The sequence below is a fragment of the Mesoplodon densirostris genome, chromosome 15, assembly GCF_025265405.1.
Source record: "Mesoplodon densirostris isolate mMesDen1 chromosome 15, mMesDen1 primary haplotype, whole genome shotgun sequence".
Lineage (NCBI taxonomy): Eukaryota > Metazoa > Chordata > Mammalia > Artiodactyla > Ziphiidae > Mesoplodon > Mesoplodon densirostris.
In genome coordinates, this window is record NC_082675.1 from 16,429,300 (window position 1) to 16,451,792 (window position 22,493).

The 22,493-nt window shown below is 48.2% G+C and overlaps 2 protein-coding genes and 1 long non-coding RNA gene across 4 annotated transcripts in view; 1 reads left to right on the plus strand and 2 right to left on the minus strand.

The window, feature by feature from the left end:
* MAPKAPK5 (MAPK activated protein kinase 5) overlaps positions 1–16,972 on the minus strand; it is a 77,052-nt gene extending 60,080 nt beyond the window's left edge. Inside the window, exon 1 of one of the 2 annotated variants that reach the window (XM_060118241.1) lies at positions 16,887–16,972. The gene's annotated coding sequence lies outside the window, so the exon portion shown is untranslated. The remainder of the gene's footprint in view (positions 1–16,886) is intronic. The other variant, XM_060118243.1, reaches the window with a different exon arrangement.
* The window catches only part of ALDH2 (aldehyde dehydrogenase 2 family member), a 30,223-nt gene that overhangs the window by 2,656 nt on the left and 5,074 nt on the right, over positions 1–22,493 (minus strand). The window contains exons 2-12 of the mRNA XM_060118238.1: positions 16,887–16,991; positions 14,599–14,739; positions 13,378–13,457; positions 11,129–11,240; positions 10,494–10,622; positions 9,949–10,062; positions 7,700–7,802; positions 6,911–7,095; positions 4,370–4,534; positions 2,155–2,312; positions 133–247 (exon numbers count right to left, since the gene is read on the minus strand). Coding sequence (XP_059974221.1) covers positions 133–247; positions 2,155–2,312; positions 4,370–4,534; positions 6,911–7,095; positions 7,700–7,802; positions 9,949–10,062; positions 10,494–10,622; positions 11,129–11,240; positions 13,378–13,457; positions 14,599–14,739; positions 16,887–16,991 — 1,407 coding nt within the window. The remainder of the gene's footprint in view (positions 1–132; positions 248–2,154; positions 2,313–4,369; positions 4,535–6,910; positions 7,096–7,699; positions 7,803–9,948; positions 10,063–10,493; positions 10,623–11,128; positions 11,241–13,377; positions 13,458–14,598; positions 14,740–16,886; positions 16,992–22,493) is intronic.
* On the plus strand, positions 5,011–10,328 carry LOC132502383 (uncharacterized). Its single transcript, XR_009534481.1, has 3 exons — positions 5,011–5,078; positions 6,477–6,561; positions 9,754–10,328. It is a non-coding gene; the product is annotated as an uncharacterized LOC132502383 (long non-coding RNA).

The window sequence follows — 22,493 nt, forward strand, 5'->3', positions numbered from 1 at the left end:
TCCTCATGAGACACAGCAGAGACTGGGTCTTTACCCTCTTTGGTAGCTTCCATGGCTTAAAACAAGAAACTAGCAGTCAATACTGATGGACCCCAGCATGAGGGAGAGGGTTGAGAAGGTGCCCATACTCACAGTTTTCACTTCAGTGTATGCCTGCAGCCCATACTCTCCCAGCTCCCGGCCGCTCCCAGACAGCTTGTAGCCACCAAACGGTGACTGGGCCCCAAACACATCATAGCAGTTGACCCTATAATTTAAGATGAGATTTCAGAAGTAACTCTTGGGGTGGAGGATAAGTATCATACCCCTCGGACCTCCTGTATTGTTCTAAAATTTTATTGAGAAAAATGGATGGGTAAAACCCTACTAATAGCTAGCTATATAGAAGTCAAAAGCAGGCCGCCTGAAATAAAGCCGTAAGTCATCTCATCCCTCATGATGTGGGCACACATGGATGTCAATAACAGGGTGCAGCACATGCTAGCTTCCCATTTTAATGAATCATTTTTGCTAATTGGGTATTAAGCTTTTGGGGGCAATTTTTTTAAATTATTAAACTTTAACTGAATTTAAAACTCACCACTTTAAAGGTGCTTTATAGTATATTCAGTGCTTTATAGTATATTCACAATGTTGTGCAACCATTATCACTATGTAATTCCAGAACATTTATCACCCCAGAAAGAAACCCTATACCCAATAAGCAGTTACTCCCCATTTCCCCCCTCCTCCAGCCTCTGGCAGCCCCTAATCTACTTTCTCTCTCTATGGATTTGCCTATTCTGGACATGTCATATAATGGAATCATATAATATGTGACCTTCTGTATCTGGCTTATCTCATTTAGTATTATGTTTTCCATGTTGTAGCAGGTTATCAGTACTTCGTTCCTTTTTATGGCTGAATATTCCATTGCACAGATAAACCACATTTTGTGTATCCATTCATCAGTTGATGGACATTTAGGTTGTTTCCACCTTTTGACTATTGTGAATAATCTGTGAACATTCAGATACACTTTTTTGTGTGGATTTTTTTTTTTCTCTTGGGTATGTACCCAGGAGTGGAATTGCTGGGTCCTATGATAATTCGATGTTTAACTTATTGAGAACTGCCAGACTTTTCTAGTGGCTGCAACATTTTACATTCCCACCAGCAACGTGTAAGGGTTCCAGTTTCTCCACATCCTAACCAACACCTGGTATTTTCTGTTTTTTAAATTACAGCCATCGGGGCTTCCCTGGTGGCGCAGTGGTTAAGAATCCACCTGCCAGGGCCTCCCTGGTGGCGCAGTGGTTAAGAGTCCGCCTGCCGATGCAGGGGATACGGGTTCGTGCCCCGGTCTGGGAGGATCCCATATGCCGCGGAGCGGCTGGGCCCGTGAGCCATGGCCGCTGGGCCTGCGCATCCGGAGCCTGTGCTCCGCAACGGGAGGGGCCACAACAGTGAGAGGCCCACATACCGCAAAAAAAAAAAAAAAAGAAAAAAAAGAAAAAAAAAAAGAATCCACCTGCCAGTGCAGGAGACACGGCTTCAAGCCCTGATCCAGGAAGATCCCACATGCCGCAGAGCAACTAAGCCCGTGCGCCACAACTACTGAGCCTGAGCTCTAGAGCCCGCGAGCCACAACTACTGAAGCCCGCATGCCTAGAGCCCATGCTTCACAACAAGAGAAGCCACCGCAATCAGAAGCCCGCGCACCACAACAAAGAGTAGCCCCCACTCGCTGCAACCGGAGAAAAGCCCACGTGCAGCAACGAAGACCCAACACAGCCAAAAATAAAATAATTTTTTTAAAATTAAAAATAAATAAATTACAGCCATCCTAGTGGGTGTGCCATAGGTGCTAAGCTTTTAAGACCAGTGTTTACATAGATGTGGGCCCTCAGCTCTGGTCTCCTGCTCTTGTTACAGCTTGGTAAGGAACCCCAGTCATCCATCTGCTTGCCCAAGAACAGCTGCACGGGCATATGCACTGGAGGGAAGTTTAATCTGGAGGAGAGGGGGAAGGACATCCCTATCTGCTATACCACACCCTGACCCAGGAGGACATAAGCCCGGCACCCCAATTCTGGGATGTGAGTAGTGGATTCCAAAAGACCCTGGCTTCGGGATCTCTACCTGGGTTGCGTGAGGCTGCTGGGAGGCACTTACCACACTGTGCCAGCCTGGAGGGCTTGGGACAGATAATTGGCCTTGTCCAAGTCCTTTGTGAAGACAGCTGCAGCCAGCCCATACTTGGAATTGTTGGCTCTCTCAACGACTTCCTCTATGGTCTTGAACTTCAGAATCTGCATCACTGGCCCAAAGATCTGGGGTTGGAGAGCACAATGGGTGGGTGGGGCAGACACGGAACCACCTGTTACCCAGCTTTCCACAGCGCTGAGCATATGATTCCAGATGTGGTAACAAGCCCCCAGACACACCCTAACAGTTCCAGAGGGAGAAGACAGCTCCCACACTCACTGGAATACAAAGGGAAGGAAGCTAAGGGGACTGGTTACCTTCTGTGTGCCACGGACCTTACATACCTTATCTTATTTCTAAACAGTCCTGTGAGGTTGGGGCTTGCACTGACAGGTCACATGGAGATTTAGTTTCAAAGAATTTCAGTCAGTCATTCAGCAAGGCACACACTAGATGCTGAAGAAAAAGCTATGAAAAAAATAGGGTCTCTGATCTCAAGATGTTCTGAGTTTATCTTATACTTTCCCTGCCCTATTTCTGAGCCATTTCTTCAAGGCATCCTGGTTCCTTTTAGTTGGCTTTAGTGGGCTTTAGAAACCAAAACATGGGAGCTAGGTGTGCTTGTTGCAGTTGGGGTGTGGCTGCTCTCAGCCCTATCAGGGGAGAGACCCCGGGCAACAGATCCTGATGAAATCAAGTGACTGGCATGTGACCGTGACAAGTGGTGGGAGCCCAGAGGAGCTACCTGGCCTGAGTGGTGGGAGGCAGGGGATCAGGGAAGGCCTCGAGAGGTGATAGTCAAGCTGTGACACCACACAAGCAGAAACTGGCCAAACCAGAGTGAGGGTGAGGAGCAGGGAGGAGGGAAATGGAGTTCCAGACACCGGCACACGCAGCACCCATTCTTACAACATCCCACTCTCCACTAAAGGAACTAGGACTTCTTGAAGAAATGACTGATTCTAGGACTGGGTGGAGAGTGTCAAGACGGAGGTGCGAGAAGACTGCCAGGAGCCCATCATGGTTGGAGCGAGGACTGCGAGACGGGGCATCTTGCACTTTGGGCACTAGCAAAGCAAAGGCAGCCCCTGCCCTTCTAGAAAATGGATATTTTCCATTTCCATCAAGATTTAAAAAAAAAAAATAGCATCAAAGTAGTCATGATGGGAAAAGAGGCAGAACTCTGTTGTACTCTCTTACCCTGATTTTGCATTTTTTTTTTTTTTTTTTTTGCTGTACGCGGGCCTCTCACTGCTGTGGCCTCTCCCGCTGCGGAGCACAGGCTCCGGACACACAGGCCCCGCGGCCATGGCTCGCGGGCCCAGCCGCTCCGCGGCATGTGGGATCCTCCGGGATCGGGGCACGAACCCGTGTCCCCTGCATCGGCAGGCGGACTCTCAACCACTGCGCCACCAGGGAGGCCCTGCATTTTAATATTATTTTATTTTGAATTATCCATGAAAGGGGGTGGCAGTATAATGTTTTCCCTGCATAGGGCCGCTAAAGGGCTTCATCCTGCTGGGGGAAGTGGAGTGAGTCTGAATCCACAAGGGCAGAGTACACATGTCGGATACCCCTGGATCTCCAGTGTCTGTAGAGCACCTTGCACATAGTAGGAATTCAAAAATTATTTGTGGGAAGGGATATGGGGATATATGTATACGTATAGCTGATTCACTTTGTTATAAAGCAGAAACTAACACACCATTGTAAAGCAATTATACTCCAATAAAGATGTTAAAAAAAAAATTTGTGACATGAACGAATGAATGAGATGGAGCTGCTGCCCTACATTCGTAATCAGTGCCAAGGGGGAGAGAAGATCAAGGGACTCTCGCCATGTGGGAAAGTCAGCCCTTTGATCTAGTCCAGTGTCTGCTTACATGAAGGCCATGAGAAGGGCCGGGAAGAGTCATTCCTTAACTCACAGCTCGCAGGGACCAGAACACAAAGGACCTGTAGGCTCTGCTGGGGAATTCAGACGTTCTCCCCAACCACTGGCAGCCATAAGAGGCTGAAGAGGAGAGGCACAAGATCAGAAGTGAATTGCAAATCATTTGTCTTATGCATAGAGCCAGGATTTGGCCCAAGGCCAGCGGATGGGTCCTGGGTCAAGATGCTGGACTCAACTGTCTGCTTCTCCTCCTAGGAACATTCCCTCGAGTGCTGGACCCATACTAACCTCCTCCTTTGCGATGGTCATGCCATCCTGCACGTCTCCAAACACGGTGGGCTGGATGAAGTAGCCACGGTCAGCAGCCGCCCCTCCACCACACAGCAGCTTCGCCCCCTCCTCCTTCCCAGATTTGATGTAGCCAAGGATCTTCTTAAACTGAGTTTCATCCACCTGAGGGAGAAGGAGCCCAGAGTTAGAGATGCTACAGCCATACCTCTCCCAGCTTCAGGCTTAGAACCACACAGGCAAGAAGCCAACTGGGAAATGGGCCAGATCATGCATAAGCAAGGCCAAAAACATAAGAATAGATTCCATCTAACTCATTAGCCCTCAAAGAAATGAATATCAAAATGAATATCAAGCCTACTGTTTTTGTTTTTCAAGTATGAGATTACTAAAAATTTTAAATAGTAAGAAAATACATTGATGCCAAGGGTATGTTGCATACTCTGTAATATTCATACATTATTAGAAGGACCGATACAACATTATAGGTCAATTACACCTCTATTTAAAAAAAAAAAGAGAAAGGACTGTAAGTTGGTACAGCTCTTTGGGCAAATGGCTTATTAATATCAGACAAAAAATTAGATTTCATATCCTCTGACCCAGCTATTTATCTTCTAGGAATTTATTCTACATGTGACAAAGGGACCTGAACAAGGATAGTCACTGGGGAACATCTTACAGAAGCAAAAAGTGGAAACAATCCCAAGTATGTATCAGTAGAGGAGCTGGTTAATATGGTACACCCATATATTGGCACCATTAACAACAGACCTGTCCACTGACAGACACAGAACGACAGCCTAAGATTTTCTGTAAAGAGGGGGGAAGCTTGTAGGATGATATATATCATATGACCCTACTTTTGCTAAAACAAACATGCCAAATGTAACTCTGTGTGTATGTGGTTACCTATGAGGAATGGACATGAAGGGGACAAGGGGATCTAATTTTTTACTTTAAACTCTTTTTTATGAAGTTTTTAATACAAATTTGTATTACTTTCATAATTATATAGCTACAAACCACAAAGAAAAATGAGAGAAAAAAAGACGTTGGGATTCACAGCAGCACTATTCACAATAGCTAAAAAGTAGAAACAACCCAAGGGTCTATCAACAGATGAATGGATAAAGAAAATGTGGCCTGTCCATTCAGTAGCATATTATTCAGCCATGAAAAGTAATGAGCCATCAAGTCACAAAAAGACATAGAGGAAACTTAAATGTACACTTCTAAGTAAAGGAAGGCAATCTGGGGGAAAAAGAAAGAAAAGAGGAAGAAGCCTTATCTGAAAAGGCTACAGACTATATGATTCCAACTATATGACATTCTGGAAAAGACAAAACTATAGAGACAGTAAAAAGATCAGTGGTTGCAAGGGTTGGGGTGGGAGGAATGAACTGGTGGAGCACAGGAGATCTTTAGGACACTGAAACTATTCTGTGTGATACCGTAATCATGGGTACATGTCTTGATTCATTTGTCAAAACCCACAGAATGTACAACACCAGGAGTGAACTCTAATGTAAACTACAGGCTTCATTTAATTATAATATATCAATATTGGCTCATCAAATTATAACAAATGTATCACACCAATGCAAGATATCAATAATAGGAGAAACTAGGGGATGGGGAGGTTAGGGGATATATGGGAACTCTGTACTTTCTGCTCATTTTTCTAAAAGAATAGAATCTATTAATTAAAAAAAAAAGGCTGCCTTGGCCAGCACTGGAGCCTGGGGAGTAGACACAAGGAACGCAGACGTCCCCAGGACAATGAAGCCTGCAGAGAGGCCCCCGTTGGCCCCAGAAGTGGGCTCAGGGCCACGTGCAAGGGATTTGTGGGAGGAAGCATCCCTGACCCAGTGGATTCCTCATCCCTGGGAGGAGGAGGCTGGAGGAGGCCAGCACAGGGCCCTATGGAGAGTGAGCCCAAGACAGGCTGGGTTTAAGGCCAATGCTGGAAAAAGGATCAGGATGTGGTGGGGTGAGGCACTGTGTTTCCTTCTGTTATAATTGACTATATTTTTATTAGTTAAAATGAATACATGCTCATTGTAAAAAAAAAAAAAAATTTTTTTTTAAATTTTAAATCAAACAGCTCAGAAGAGTATAAAGTGAAATGAAGTCCCTCTGCTACAATGGCCCTCCGCCCTCCTCCCAGACGTGACTGCGATTAACAACAGGTATGTTTGTGTCTTTCTGGTAGATGCATTTATATGGATGGCCAAGGTCCAGGAAATATGCATTCCCTTTCTCACAGCCATTCCTCATATTTATTATGTGTATGTAATTTACAAAGGGCTTTCCATTATTAATTTCCACTTCACGGCCACTCTGTGAGTTACGAAGGGCAGGCTTTATGGATGAGAGAAGGGTGGCTCAGAGAGAGATGTGGCTTCCCAAGGGCACACAGCTGGTACCTGGCAGAGCTGAGACTTGAAGCCAGGCCTGCCGGATTCAGAGTCCAAGGCCCTTTCCGCTTCTCCATGGTGGCTCTGGACACCGAGACCTGCGTGCAACCACCGGGCTTACCTGCGGCCCCTGCTCAGTCTGGCTGTCAAAGGGGTTCCCGACCACACGAGACCTGGCCCGGGCAACACTCCGCTCCACAAACTTGGCGTAAATGTCCTCCTGCACAAAGGTCCGGGAGCCTGCACAGCAGCACTGGCCCTGGTTGAAGAACAGGGCGAAGTGGGCCTGCTCCACAGCCCAGTCCACTGCGGAGGCAGAAGGCAACCATGAGAAGAGGATAAGGAGGAGCCTGGCCCCAGTGGCTGCTACCCTTAACCCGTTAACACTACCAGCAGCGTTCGTGCCTGCTGGGTGCCAGACTCTGTGTGGGAACAAGGCAGGGCCGATTGCTCCCTTCTCTGAGTGTGGAGACCAAGTGGCAGATAGACACGAAGGAGAGTGGTCATCACCCACTGTGGTAATGGAGCCAAGGGTGGCTGGAGGACCAAAGCAGCTGGCCTATGGCCATCAGGGAAGACTCCCTCAAGGAGGACGAATCTGGGAGCACCTCAGCAGGACCAGGAAAAAGGATGTGATGGAGGAAAAGTAGTCTAATCTGAAAGCATGCTGCATGCTTGTGCAAGTGAGTAGCTCAGCCTGGCTGGATTACAGGGAGCAGAGAGGAGAAAGACTGGGGGAGAGGCCACATCGTGTAGGCCAGAGGGCCATGCTGAGGAGTGTTACTTTCATCCTGAGGCCCTGGGGGCAGAAACCAATCCCGAGGGATGCTGAGGATTGCGGAACTGAGTGGGACCACAGAATACAGAGCTAGCGGCAGGTTGATATCAGACCTCCCCCCTGAAAACTTACTGTCAGCATCTGACATGATGATATTGGGACTCTTTCCTCCTAGCTCCAGGGTCACTCTCTTGAGGTTACTGTTCCCCGCAGCAGTCTGGATTAGGTGGCCAACCTATAGGGAAGCAGGAACAGAGACAAACTCAGCGGAGGAAAACAAAACCAAATGTTCTCAGACACACAGAACAGAAGCCCCCACAACCTGAGGGAGCAGCTGGACTACAAGAGACCTGGAGAATTTCACCAAATCTGGCCATTCACTTACCATCACTGCGCCATCATCTGAGCTCCTAGGATGACAATGACAGTAACGACACGAGCAGGGTCATTGCTGTGTGGCTTCTACACACTCAGCACCACCTACATACCAGACACTGTGCTAAGTGTTTTGTGTGCATTAAGTTCAACCCTCACAACAACCTCAGAGGTAGGGCCGACTCTTTCCCTTGATATAGAAATGTGGGAGCTATAGCTCAGAGTGGTCAAGTCACTTGCCCAAAGTCACACAGTAAATGTGGAATCAGAATTCACATTTGGGCAAACTGCATCCAGCACCAGTTCAGACCTGCTATCCTGCCTCATTCTCACAGTGTTTTAAATGGTATCTCCTAGCACAGGGCAAGGATGAGGTGCTTCTCACCTCCATATTCCAAGAGCCTGGCACAAAGACACCCCTGTGCTTATCTGTTGAATGAACACACATACCGGAGTCAAGAAACCATCCCATCTGACTTCCCTGGTGGTGCAGTGGTTAAGAATCTGTCTGCCAGTGCAGGGGACAAGGGGACGAGCTCTGGTCCAGGAAGATCCTACATGCCGCGGAGCAACTAAGCCCATGTGCCACAACTACTGAAGCCCGCGCCTAGAGCCCATGCTCCGCAACAAGAGAAGCCACGGGAATAAGAAGCCCGCACACTGCAACGAAGAGTAGCCCCCGCTCGCTGCAACTAGAGAAAGCCCGCGCATAGCAACGAAGACCCAACACAGCCAAAAATAAATTAATTAATTTAAAAAAGAAAAAAGAAAGAAAGAAACCATCCCATCTGCAAGATTCTCAACATCCCCTTGAGGCACTAATTTAGGTGGTGACTAAGCCAAGACAGAGCCTGGACTATGTCATCTAGGCCACAGCTCTGCCCTCCCGCAACCGCCATCTCTGCGTATAGACTGAATGTCTGAAGGTGTCTTTACCTCGGGGATCATTTTAAAGATCACCTTTATTACACTATTCAGCATGCCTTCTCTAAAGTCATGCAATGAAGCCTTCCAAGAATTCAAGGATAGGAAAAAGGAATTTTGTCCCTGCTTTCAAGGTGATTATGTTTACGGAATCCCCAGGCATCTCATATGTCTTTGTCTCTCCGGGGCCTGGCACAGAGCAGCACTCACTCATTCATTCATTCATTCACTCACTGAGCACTTACTCTGGGCTAGACTTTTGCTGAATACATCATAAGCTTTATCTCACTCAGGCCAACCCCGGGAGGTGGGCACAGTTATTATCCCTATTTTACAGGTGGGGAAAAGGAGGCTTCAGGAGGCTGACTTGCCTAAGGTCGCATAGCTAAGTAAGTGCTGCTGAAACAGTTAGTTTGACTCCAAAGCGCATTATCTTCCCCACTACACCACAACCACTGTCTGTACTGCATAGATACTGCCATCCTCATTTTAAACACAATGAATGGAGCCCCCAAAGACACTCAGTGAATTGCCTCATGTCATAATGACAAGGCTGGGATTTGAACTCGTGTCTCCCTAAAGCCCACTCTCTTTAATCGCCAGGGCAGTGCCAGTCAAAGAGTCTGACATAGCCAAGGTGCTTTGACCTTGGGCAGGCAGTCAGCTCTGGGCTTTATAAAGTCTAGACAGTCCTGGCCTTTTTATCCCACATGGGATGCCAGGCCACCCCCCTACAGCAGCTGGAGTGTCAACCAATCCACAAAGGGCTCCACCCTGATGGTCCCTGCTGGCACACATGGGGCCCCTCACTTGAGCTACTCAAAGGCAGTCCTGGGGCAGACCCTCATGCAGTACCCAGTGGCTAATCTTATTTTACTTTATTTTAGCTGCGCTGGACGGCTTGCGGGATCTTAGTTCCCCAACCAGGGGCTGAACTGGGCCACAGCGGTGAAAGTGCCGAGTCCTAACCACTGGACCGCCAGGAAAGTCCCCCAGAGGCTAGTCTTGAACGCATCATCCTTTGAGGACTGGGGGCGTTTGAGCCAAACATACCACAAGCTTGAAGTCCTAGGATGCCTTACCTCAGTGGAGCCTGTGAAGGCCACTTTGTCCACATCCTCATGGGAGGCAATGGCGGCCCCAGCCGTGGGGCCAAATCCAGGTATGATATTGACGACGCCAGGAGGAAAGCCGGCCTGTAGGCAAACACCAGGGACACTGGGAGTCGTTCTCCCGCTCCAAAGGGTCTGGACAGAGGAATACACATCCCCTCCCAGAAGCTGAGGCAGTCTGCCCAGCACACAGGTGAGCAGTCTTACCGGGTACTGCTCAGGAATTCCAAATGGTGCAAGGAGGCTGTTTTGTGGGATTCCCTGTGCCCTTTGCCCCTGCCCCCATGGCACTCACTTAGAATGGTTTTCATTCTTCAGAGGGGTCTTGCAATGAAACCCAATGTAGAAGAGACGTGGTGCGGGTCACTTCCGCTGAAGTGTGATGAGCAGGGATGAGGGGGGTTCACTCCCTTCTCTACAAATACCCGTCCCACTACGGGGCCCCTCATCAGCACTCCTATAGAGCAAGCCTCTACAAAGGCATATAGAGGTCATGATGGACGCAAGCCACGCACCTCCTTAATCAAGTTGGCCACATAGAGGGCAGTGAGTGGAGTCTGCTCAGCCACCTTCATCACAACCACGTTTCCAGTCGCCAAGGCTGGGCCCAGTTTCCATGCTTGCATCAAGAGCGGGAAGTTCCACTGCAATCAACAACAGCCACTCCTGAAATCTCAGCCGAGAGCTGCACTGGCAGCAGAAAGTGGCAGCCAGAGAGCAGAAGCAACACCAGGTTCTCTGAACCTCTCGTGTTCCCCTCACAATTCGATTGTAGATTTAAGACAGATGAACAAGGCAGGTGGTGGATGATAATATTAGTGACTCGCATTCATGCTTTTCCATACTAGGCACCATGCTACATCATCGCATTCAACCCTCCCTACTGCCCTAAGACAGCTACTATCACTTCCACTTTTCAGATAAGGAAACCAAGTCCTAGGGGGATAAGTGACTTGCCCAAGGTCACAGAGTTCACCCGTGGCAGTGCTGGTTGGCTTTGTTAAAGACCATGTTCTCAACCACTGCCCAAGCCGCCTTCCAACATCACCCCACAGACCCTCCCACCTTGGCAATGAACCTGCCCAAGATTGCTGCCTCTCACAGCACTCCTGATAAACCTTCATTTGTTTATTATGAGTCTAACACTCACCGGGATGATCTGCCCGCACACTCCCACAGGTTCATGGCGGGTGTAGCTGAAGTAGTCCCCATCGATGGGAATGGTTTTTCCGTGGTACTTATCAGCCCAGCCTGCATAGTAACTTAAAAAAAATCCAAACTCAATCAGTGACTGTCAGGGACCCCTGTAAACTCTGGCAGAAAGAGAAGACTCAAACTGGTCCAACTGGGTCTTTCTGATAATTGCCCTGGCTCTGGGCTTATTCCCAGAAAGACTTAACTAACTGCTAGGGTCACAATAATTCATTCTCGGTAACTAACCTCTAAGCCTCAGAATCACCTGGGGTGCTCATAAAAAACACCAAATTCCAGGTACCCACTTCTGACCTACTCAACTGACTCTCTGGGGCTGATGCCCAGGAATCAGTATTTTTAATAAACATTCAGATTTATTAAACTGTGACTGTCGCACCAGCCCAGCACCACAGATTAGCATCTAAGAACCATGGATCGACTCTAGTGGGAAAGTGCAAACCCATCTAACAGCTGGCACTTGCTGTGTGCAGAGCATCGTACTAAGACTGAGTGAACAGTGACCAGAAACAAATCAATGACTGGGTCCCAACCCTGTAAAGCTTACCATCCAGACACACAAGGACACAAATGGCAAAAACACAGCAAATTAGAGCTGGGGGGAAAAGAAGAGTCATGTGTTTATAGTATGTGATTTTCAGGGAAGTAGGAAGAATGAAAGATGGGGGAGAGATGCAACATGCAGTGTAAAAGAGAGATTTCTGAAATGAATGTGTCTGCTGAGGTTAGCCTGAGACCAGACTTGACCTGGGTGTGAACATAGGTTTGTGACGCCAGGGAGGAAAATAGCCACGGAGTTGCCAATCTGTACAAATTAAGGCATCGCTGCTCCCTTCTTCCCAGGTCTGTATTACGTGTGTTTGCATGCCTCAGAACAGGTATTTAATGGGCACAGAGGCATTCTGCTAAAACTCAGGAAGGCCTGGGGCTCTGCCTGCTGTTCACCAGGCTGCTCCCTCTGGGGCATCCTTGCAGAGCATTCTGAATCTTGGCACTGCTGCCATTTGGGGCTGGAAAATTCTTTGCTGTGGGGGGGCTGTCCTGTGCACTGCAGGATTTTTAAAGCATCCCTGGCATCTATGCACTAGATGCCAGTAGCACCCCTCCCTCCCAGTTGTGACAACCAAAAATGTCTGCAGACATTAGCCACTGTCCCCTGGGAGACGCAACTGCCCTGGTTGAGAAACCCTGTTATGGGGGATAACTACAGTTTTGTTGTCCAACACATACTTTTCTGGCACTGCTTCTTCCCCTCCACCTCTGTCCACATGGTCACGGAGGAACAGCCATTATTTGAACAATGATCTGTCCACCTGAACCACATCTGGTCAGACTCAAGGCCAGACAATCAGGGCCCCCCTTCCAGGAATTTGGCACGAGGACTAAGGGACTGCAGCTTAGTCTGGCTGGAATCACTCATACAGCAGCCAGCCCAGGTGTGAGCATCCGGGTTCCAACATGCAGACTGGCCCCAGGAGAGGCCAGTGTCGTTGAGAGAAGAAGGAAGCAAGTAGGCAGCAGTTAGACTGAATGGCCTTCTGGATTTCAGACCCCTCACTCTCCACAGTTGCCCAAGTTAGGCTGAGTGAGTTCCTGTTACCTATGACCCAAGGGCTCTGAAAAAACTCTTATTCCTCATCTTGTATTTCTTAGTTATTAAAATGTTTATGATTAAACTAAACCCAAAGCTAGCAAGAGGAAGCAAATAATGAAGATCAGAGCAGAGATAGGTGAAATGAAAAACAGAAAAACAACAGAGAGAATCAACAAATCCACAAGCTGGTTCTTTGAAAACATTCACTAAATTGACAAACCTTTAGCCAGACTAAGGAAAAAAGGGAGAAGCACAAATAACTAAAATCAGAAATGGAAGTGGGGACATTATAAAAACGAGATAAAAATGATTATAAGAGAATACTATGTGCAACTGTAGTCAACAAATTAGATAACCTGGAAGAAATGAACAAATTCCAACTAACATATAAATTACCAAAACTGAAAGAGAAAACGTGTATGACTCAATTACAGTTTTGGTATTGAGGTATGATTCCCATGAGATGGAGTCTAACTAGAACACATTTCTCCAACTCCTGTGATCCTTTTACATTATTCTGTTTCCACCCCTCCAGCAACACTCCCTCCCCTCTGGCACGGCCAGAACAAAGAACAGGAAGACTGAGCCCATACCGGAGACATTTGAGAACCATGTCCAAATCCACCAGGTAGGAAATGACATAGGGCTTGCCATTGTCCAGGGTCTCCAAGGCCTGAGAAAAGAGAACAAGATCAACACGGACAGGCGGGCACAGGAATGAATCAGCAAATCGGGTGACGAACAGCATTGAGACTCAGCATGGTCTGAGAAGGGCTGGTGGCCCCTTTGTGCTGAATTTTGAGGCACTTCTGGGCCTCTTCAATGGCAGGGTGCAAGAGGAGGGGGATGGGAGGAAGGATGCACCAACTTCTCATTCAATCATTTCACTACCATATTTTTTTCAAGCTTCTACTCTATGGCAGATCCAGGTGCTAGGAATACAGAGGCGATCATGGAGCTTATAGAACAAAAAGCCTTTGTAAAGCAATTATACTCCAATAAAGATATTTTTTTTAAAAAAAGAGCAAAAAGCCAGCAAATAATGACATGAATTAGTCACAAGTGTTAAAGAGTGTTAGAAAGTGCCCAACCCAGTTGGAGAAACTCCAGCCTGAGAAGCACCCTTTAGGCTAAAACCTGAAGGATATGTAGGAGGAACGAGGCAAAGGGGAAGGTATGAATGGTGACAAAGGGAAGAGTACCCTGGGCAGAGGAAACAGCATGTGCAAAGGCCCAAAGCTTGGCAGTGAAGAAGTTGGGGGAAAGCTGGTGAGTTGAGCTGTGTGTGTAAGGGCCACAGTTGGGAGATAGAGCCAGATCAGGGAAGGCCTAGTACATCATGTTGAGGGAACAGGGCTTTATCCTAAGGGCACAGAATGCGATGGAAGGCTTAAGAGCAGAGTTCCATGGTATAATTTGCCTTCTAGAAGCTTCCCGCTGGCTGCTAGGTGCAGTATGGACTGGGGGAGGAGAGGGTATTGCCTCCTGGTTTCTTCTGCCTCTTGCAGACAGGGAGGAGGCCCACCACACAGAGAGGGTCTGGGAGAGGTGTCCATCCCTCTGGGGGGTCTCTCTCCAGGAAGGCTTCCCCATCATAGCCCCCTCCCCACCCGAGTCTCCTCCTTTCTTAGCCAAACCCACTGCATCAAAGGAAACACTAAGAGGCTTCCCAGGTTGGTACAGGAGGGTACCCCAAAGGTGTCCAGCCTACGCCATTCTGGCCAGTTACTTGTCAGCAAGGCAGCCCTTTCCTGGCTCTCCGTGGGATGTCCATTCGCCATGTGGGATGAGAGGGGAGGGGGCGGAGCACTTACTGCCAGGTAGGTCCGGTCCCGCTCAATCAGATCAGCCAGGCGGTTCAGCAGCCAGCCCCTTTTGGACGCATCCATGCGGCGCCAGGGCGAGCCCAGCTGGAATGCAGCCCGGGCGGCTTTCACTGCCCTGTCCACGTCTTCCTGGAAAACACCCACCGAGGTACTTCAGGCCTTCTCAGCAATAACCACCTCCAAATGCCTCCTGCCCCGCTGCCGAACATGCCCACAGGAGCTTCAGTCAATGCCTGTGTGGGAACTGCCCCAAACAGTTCCTCCCAGCCTCGAAAGGGCTCTGTTTGACCAGCTTCAGAATTAAATGACTGGGCTTCTCTCCTTCCCAGCAGTCATGGTGAGAATGAGGATCCTGATGATTTCCATTTCTGGATTTCCATTTCGAAATCCCCCAAAGAGTTAACGTAGGGAGAGGCACTCAGGGATCAGCACTTAGAAATTGGCCATTTTTCCCCTCTTCTTTTCAAAACAAGCCCAGTGAAATTAACCATTCCTTCTGAGATGACTGGCAGTCTCCAACTCATGCAGGTTTAACCAGCTTCCCTCTCCTTGGGAAAGCAATATAATCAACACAACTAGCATTTTCCATATAGGGAGATGTGTATCAGGAGGTAGGGAGCATGGTTTTCATTAATATTAAATACATTTAATTTAAATACATTCGACTACCCTATGAGCCAGGAAAGTATTCACACTTTCTTTTAGCAAAGGGAGAAAGGCCTTAAATGTGCATATAGAAGACTGTTTTAAAGCAGAGGACAGGAGGCATTCTTGAATTTTTTTTTTTTTTTTTTTTTTTTTCCTTTTTGCGGTATGCGGGCCTCTCACTGTTGTGGCCTCTCCCATTGCGGAGCACAGGCTCCGGATGCGCAGGCCCAGCGGCCATGGCTCACGGGCCCAGCCGCTCCGCGGCATATGGGATCCTCCCAGATCGGGGCACGAACCCGTATCCCCTGCATCGGCAGGCGGACTCTCAACCACTGCGCCACCAGGGAGGCCCTCTTGAATTATTTTTAATGCTTTTTCTATTTTAATAAATGAAATGTTTTTTACTGAAAGTCTAATTTTTTTTTTTTTTTTTTGCGGTACACGGGCCTCTCACTGTTGTGGCCTCTCCCGTTGCGGAGCACAGGCTCCGGACGCACAGGCACAGCGGCCATGGCTCACGGGCCCAGCCGCTCCGCGGCATGTGGGATCTTCCTGGAACGGGGCACGAACCCGCGTCCCCTGCATCGGCAGGCGGACTCTCAACCACTGCACCACCAGGGAAGCCCCTGAAAGTCTAATTTTTAACTTTAAAATTAGTATTACTGTTTTTTCATTACTATGGGTATATATAATTAAATCCAAATATACTACAGACACCATAGTTAGATCTCAGGAGACCTGAATTCTGCTGAAGAAGATTTCCATCTAGCTGTGTACTTCCCTTCTCTGACCTTCAACTTCCAGGTCTGAAATGGAGAGATTGGATTAGATGTTCTCAAATTAAATTCCAAGTCTACAATTCTGCAACTGTATGAATTTTTTTATATTTTATTTTTAATATCTTTATTGGTGTATAACCTGCTTCACAATACTGTGCTAGCCTCTGTGGCACAACAAAGTGAATCAGCCACATGCACGCGTATATCCCCTCCCCCTCGAGCCTCCCTCCCACCCTCCCTATCCCACCCCTCTAGGTTGTCCCAAAGCACGGTGCCGATCTCCCTGTGCTATGCTCCTGCTTTCCACTAGCTATCTATTTTACATTTGATAGTGTATATATGTCGATGCTACTCTTACTTCGCCCCAGCTTCCCCCTCCCCGCCGTGTCCTCAAGTCCATGCTCTACGTCTGTCTACGTCTTTATTCCTGCCCTGCCACTAGGTTCATCAGTACCTTTTTTTTTTTTAGATTCCAAATATATGCGTTAGCATACAGTATTTGTTTTTCTCTCACTTCACTCTGTATGACAGACTCTAGGTCCATCCACCTCACTACAAATAACTCAATTTCGTTTTTTTTTTATGGCAGAGTAATATTCCATTGTATTTATGTGCCACATCTTCTTTGCACAACTGTATGAATTCTTGAACCCGGGTACAATCTAACACTTTTACCTGCAAGGAAGAGTTTCTGTGGTTTCACTTAACTCAAAAAGTTTAATTGGCATTTTTAGTTATGAAAGTAATACACAGTTTCAACCATAAAAAAACATGTTAGAGAATGAAACCATCCTTGTGCACCCCCAACCCACTCAGCCCTGCCCTGAAGGTTAAGTTACCATATCTCACCTTGTCCCCTTCAGCTACATGACAGATGACATCCCCAGTGGATGGATTGATGGTGGGGAAAGTTTTCTTGCTGACAGAATCATGCCACTCATTGTTTATGAAGATCTACAATGAGAAGGAAGAAAGTCCTCAGGACCAGCTCTCAACCCGATACTGACCACAAGCCATGTTAAAAAAAAAAAATCAGAACAAATAGGAATTAGCTTCAGAGGGATGTGGCCTAGAAGTTAAAAGCACAAGCCTTGGAGACAATCCAAGTTGGAGCACCCACTCTGCCAGGTACTGTGGGTAAGTCATTTGACCTTTCAATGCCCTGGTTTCTTTGACCTGAAAAATGAAGAGTATGTTCCTTTCTTATCAGTAATCTGTATCTACTGCTGTGTAACATCACCTCAACAGTTGGTAGCTTAAAATGCTTTATTATTATCTCTCACATTTGTGTCCATTGATTAGGCTCAGCTGGGCAGGGCTTGGTCATGTGGTTGCAGAGCGAGGGCACCTGGGGCTGCAGGTGCACGATACTTTCTTCACTCATATGTCTGGCACCACATGGTTGCTTGGGCTTCCTGACTGTATGGCAGACTCAGGCTAGTCAGACCTCTCACATGACAGCTGGCTTCCCTAGAGTGTTCCAAGACACCAGGCAAAAGCTGAAAGGCTTCTTAAGATATAGCTTCAGAAGTCACATGGCCTTATTTCTGCCACCAAATTCCATTGGTCAGCATGAGTCACAGGCCCAGTCCAGATTCACAGGGAGGGAGGAGAGCCTCCACCTCTGCCTGGGAGGAGCAACGAAGAATTAGCAACCACTGTTCCTCTACCACACTACTGTAGTAGGGTTGTTATGAGAACCAAGTTAGATTATTCTTTCATCCATTCAGTAAATACTTAGTGAACACCTGCAATGGGCCAGGCACGGTTCTAGGGCTGAGGACACAGTGGGAACCAAACTCAGGAACTTTTCTCTCATGGAACTGGCGTTCTGGTAGGCACAGAAAATAAAGAAGCAATCAAATATACAAGGCAGTCTCAGACTGCAGTCATAAGTGCAGAGGAGAAAAACAGGATCCATAGAGAGTACTAAAGTGGAGGAAGAGAGAGAGCTCTAGCTGGGATGGTCAGGGAGGGTTTCTCTGAAGAGCAGACATTTGACTTGAGCCCTGACTGATGAAAAGGAGCCAGCCATGGGAAGAATGGGAGGATGAGCAATCCAGGCAGCAGGAACAGCAAGTGCAAAGGCCCTGGGGCAGGAATAAGTCTGGTGTGCTTGAGAAAAAACAAAGGCAGCCAGAGTTACTGGTGAACCAGGAAGGAAGTGCTAGGAGATGGGGTCAGAGAGGAGGGCAGGTCCTGTGAAACCCTCAGGGGAGCACAGAGCAGAAATCTCCCAACAAGCTGTCCCCTGAGGCTGGGGAAACTGGTCTTTCCAGAAGGGGGCTGAGGTCACTTCAGTCACTTTAAACCAAGGCTGGGGCAAAGGTCACAGGTGGGGTGAAGGCAAGGACACCCGTCCAAGGCCACTCTGCCTTCCTTCCCCAAGGGCTCTCCTGGGCCCCAGCATCCCAACATGGCCTGGCCCCGGCTTAGGACCTGGGAAGTTGTCTGCAGTCACTCAGCCAGGTTCTTTGGAAATGTGTGTGGGTTCACATTAGGTGGCTGATCATCAATCTGAAGAGAAAAGACACCTCTTTCTTCCTGCAAGAGAGCTGGGAAGCAGGCAACAGGTAGTTTCCAGTGGAGGGAACAGGTGTAGCAGAAAGAGTTCAGGCCGGAAGCCAGGTGGACCCGAGTTCAAGCTGGACTGGGCCACACCCTCCCCACGTGCTCCCCTCTCTGAGAATCGGCCTCGCCTCCTGGTGAACTTGGAGGAGAGTGAAGCCCACGGCGGGAGGAGCAGAGATAACACCCGTGGAGGAAGGAGGAGAGCCTGGCACACAGCCTGTGACCACTCCAAACATCTGTTCCCATTGCCACCCTGAGTGCAGGCTCAGGTTTCACAGCCTCACACCCACCGATTCACTGAAGCACTTTAAGGAGGAGGTCAGCTACAGAGAGAGGCAGGCCGCAGTGGGTGGGGGTGAGCCTGGCTGGCCTTGTACTGTTCCCTTCTGCTGACCAAGATGTCAGCACCTGGTATCATGTGAATGTTCTACCCATCACCTGCATGTCATGGAAATGGCTATTGACCGTTCCTGGCTACTCATTATGTGGCAGCCCCTGTACCAGAAGCTTTCCATTACTGGATCATTCCCATTTAAACCTCATAGCAAACCTAGGTGAGCTGCATCCTTCCTACAGTTGGGGGACACTGAGGCACAGAGAAGTCAAGCCACCTGCTCAAGGTCACACAGCAGTGAGAGCAGAGCCTGGATTTGAACCCAGGTCTTCAGAACTCCAAGGCCTGTGCTCTTTGCCCAGCTCTCCCCCACAACTCCAGAGTCCAGTCAGAGCCCATGTCTGCCTTCGAGGAGGTCAGAACTCGTTTCCTAATCTCCAGCTTTATGGTTTACTTAACTGCCCTGCCGCCAAGTTTGATTTTGAGTTTTTATTATGGGTGCTATAAAAAGCACCAGCCTCTAAGCCATGTGTTCGAATCTTGGCTCTACCCCTCACAAGCTGTGACCTTGGGGCCAATCCCTTCATTTCCAGATGCTTCATCAGTCTCTGGGGATGACACATCCGGGGGCTTAAATGTGAGGACTAAATTCAACAAGGGGTGTAAGCTCCTAAGCCAGGACCCCACACACAGTGTGTCTCACCACCAGAGTCAGTACATTACTCCAGATACCTGCACAGCAGCATACTAAATTAGTTTATCCTGAAAAAGTTTTTGTTGTTATTTTGCAAAGATCAGGAAGTATGAAGCGGAGAGTGGGCCAGTCTGGTTAAACTCCCCAGGTCCTCACCCCTTCCTGCCTGGGCGGGGCCCACACCGTCCCCTGATCTTGTCTAGGACCCTGGAAAGAGCACTCCCTGGTCCCTGTCTGCCTCTCAATGCCCTGGATTTGTTGAGTCACTCTCCACTGTTGAATTTTCAACAGTCCATCCTCCCTTCTAACTAATAGGATAAGCTGGGGTTTGCAGGAACCTGGAATCTTCCTTCTGTTTAGAGTTCCCACTTCCCTTCTCCTAGAGCCAGACTTCAGTGGTGCCCTCCTTGGGGAGGGGGAGCTAGGGTGAGAACCGTTCTCATACTGAGCTTCTGCCAAAGTTCTGCTTCAAGTGAGGAGAGTTTCATAGTGACTTATCTTGAATAAACACATGAGTGGACTCTAGACCGAATGCTTCATAACCTCTCGGCCAGAAACCCAACGCCTAACTTACATAACATGTTAACTCACTCACCCTGGGAGGGGGTCCTAGCGGGCTCACACTTCCCCATTATAGTTTCTAGAAGCAGAGGGACAGACAGCCTCATGGCATCAGAAGTTGACACTTTGAATCTGGACTGCGGGCAAAACTCATAGAGCTTTTCCATCAAAATGCTCTATTTTCTCTACATTTTAATAAATACATCTCACTGCATTTTATAAAAGTTGGATTCACTCATCCACGCAGTGGTTAAGTGTTAACCAAGTGCCACTGCCATGCTGGGCACTGAGTGAAACAGCCAAGTCCTGGCTGGTTGAACCAAAGTCCCGGGAGGAGAGACATGATCAACAAGCAAATGAAGAGAGAAGCAGAAACAAACAGGCAACAGTGAGGACCAGAGGGAGTACCTGAGGCAGGGGCTTGGGGACACGAGGAACCAAAAGGGCCCCGTGGCTGCAGAGTGAGGGTGGGGGAGAGCAGAGGGGGCTCTGGGTTCTGCACCTGCTGTGTGCCAGGACCTGCACTGGTGCTGGGGTCCTGGAGGGAACGGGACAGATGTGGGGAGTGTCCATTCTCAGTGGGGATCATGGACTTTTTTTTTTAAAATAAATTTATTTATTTTATTTATTTTTGCCTGCGTAGGGTCTTCATTGCTGCGCACGGGCTTTCTCTAGTTGCAGTAAGCGAGGGCTACTCTCCGTTGCGGTGTGCGGGCTTCTCACTGGGGTGGCTTCTCTTGTTGCAGAGCACAGGCTCTAGGAGCTCGGGCTTCAGCAGTTGCAGCACGCGGGCTCAGTAGTTGTGGCTCGCGGGCTCTAAAGCGCAGGCTCAGTAGTTGGGGAACGCGGGCTTAGTTGCTCTGCGCATGTGGGATCTTCCCAGACCAGGGATTGAACCTGTGTCCCCTGCACTGGATTCTTAACCACTGTGCCACCAGGGAAGTCCGATCATGGACTTTTATTCTTTAACTTGCTTTTATGAGTAAGTTTATCTTGGACATTATTCCACAGGCATATCTGCCTCATTATTTTAAGCAACATAGCAATCTTCAAAACTAATGGACCACAATTTATTTAATCACGTCCTACAAATGCACTTTTAGGAAAAGTTTTCACTGCAAGCAGACCTCAGAGATATTTTGGGTTCAGTCCAGACCATCGTAATAAAGTATTGCAATAAAGGGAGTCACATGAATCTTTTGGTTTCCCAGTGCATATGAAAGCTATGTTTACATTATACCACAGTCTATTAAGGGTGCAATAGCATGATATCTAAAAAAAAATCAATGTGCATACCTTAATTTAAAAATACTTTATTGCTGGGGCTTCCCTGGTGGCACAGTGGTTAAGAATCCGCCTGCGAATGCAGGGGACATGGGTTCAAGCCCTGGTCCAGGAAGATCCCACATGCTGCGGAGCAACTAAGCCCGTGCACCCCAACTACTGAGCCTGCGCCTAGAGCCTGCGAGCCACAACTACTGAGCCTACGTGCTACAACTACTGAAGCCCACGCGCCTAGCGCCTGTGCTCCACAACAAGAGAAGCCCCTGCAATGAGAAGCCCGCACACCGCAACAGAGAGTAGCCCCCGCTCGCCGCAACTAGAGAAAGCCCACGTGCAGCAACAAAGACCCAATGCAGCCAAAAATAGATAAATAAATAAATAAATAAATACTTTACTGCTAAAAAGTGCCAATCATCCTCCAAGCCTTCAGCAAGTCATAATCTTTTTGCTGGTGGAGGATTTGAAATATGGTAAGAATTACCAAAATGTGACAGAGAGACAGGAAGTGAGCAAATGCTGCTGGGAAAATGGCACCAATAGACTTGCCCAATGCAGGGTTGCCACAAACCTTCAATTTGTAAAAAACGCAGTATCTACAAAGTGCGATAAAGCACAGCACAATAAAATGAGGTCTGCCTGTATTCCTGACAGTGCTGCTGCAGCAAACATCCTTAGACATGCATCTTTGCAAAGTTGGGGCAGGTTACCGTATTTAGAATTACTGAGTTGGAGGATAACATGATCCGTGGCTTCCTCGGATATCTTCTATTCCAGGCCCCTGCGGATTAGGAACTGCAAACAGAAACTTGTGGGGAGGGGTGAGAAGCTGGGGCAAGGACAGTAGAGCTGGGAGCAGGACTGCAGGACCCTGGAGAGGAGTCTTAACCAAAGTGAGGACAGAGTGATATTCTAGTACCACCTCCACCCCATGGCAACGGACAGTCATAATCTGCCCAAGGTCGCCAAAAAAGGTTAAATGCCATTCAGCAGCTCCAATTTAAAGATGCAGGAC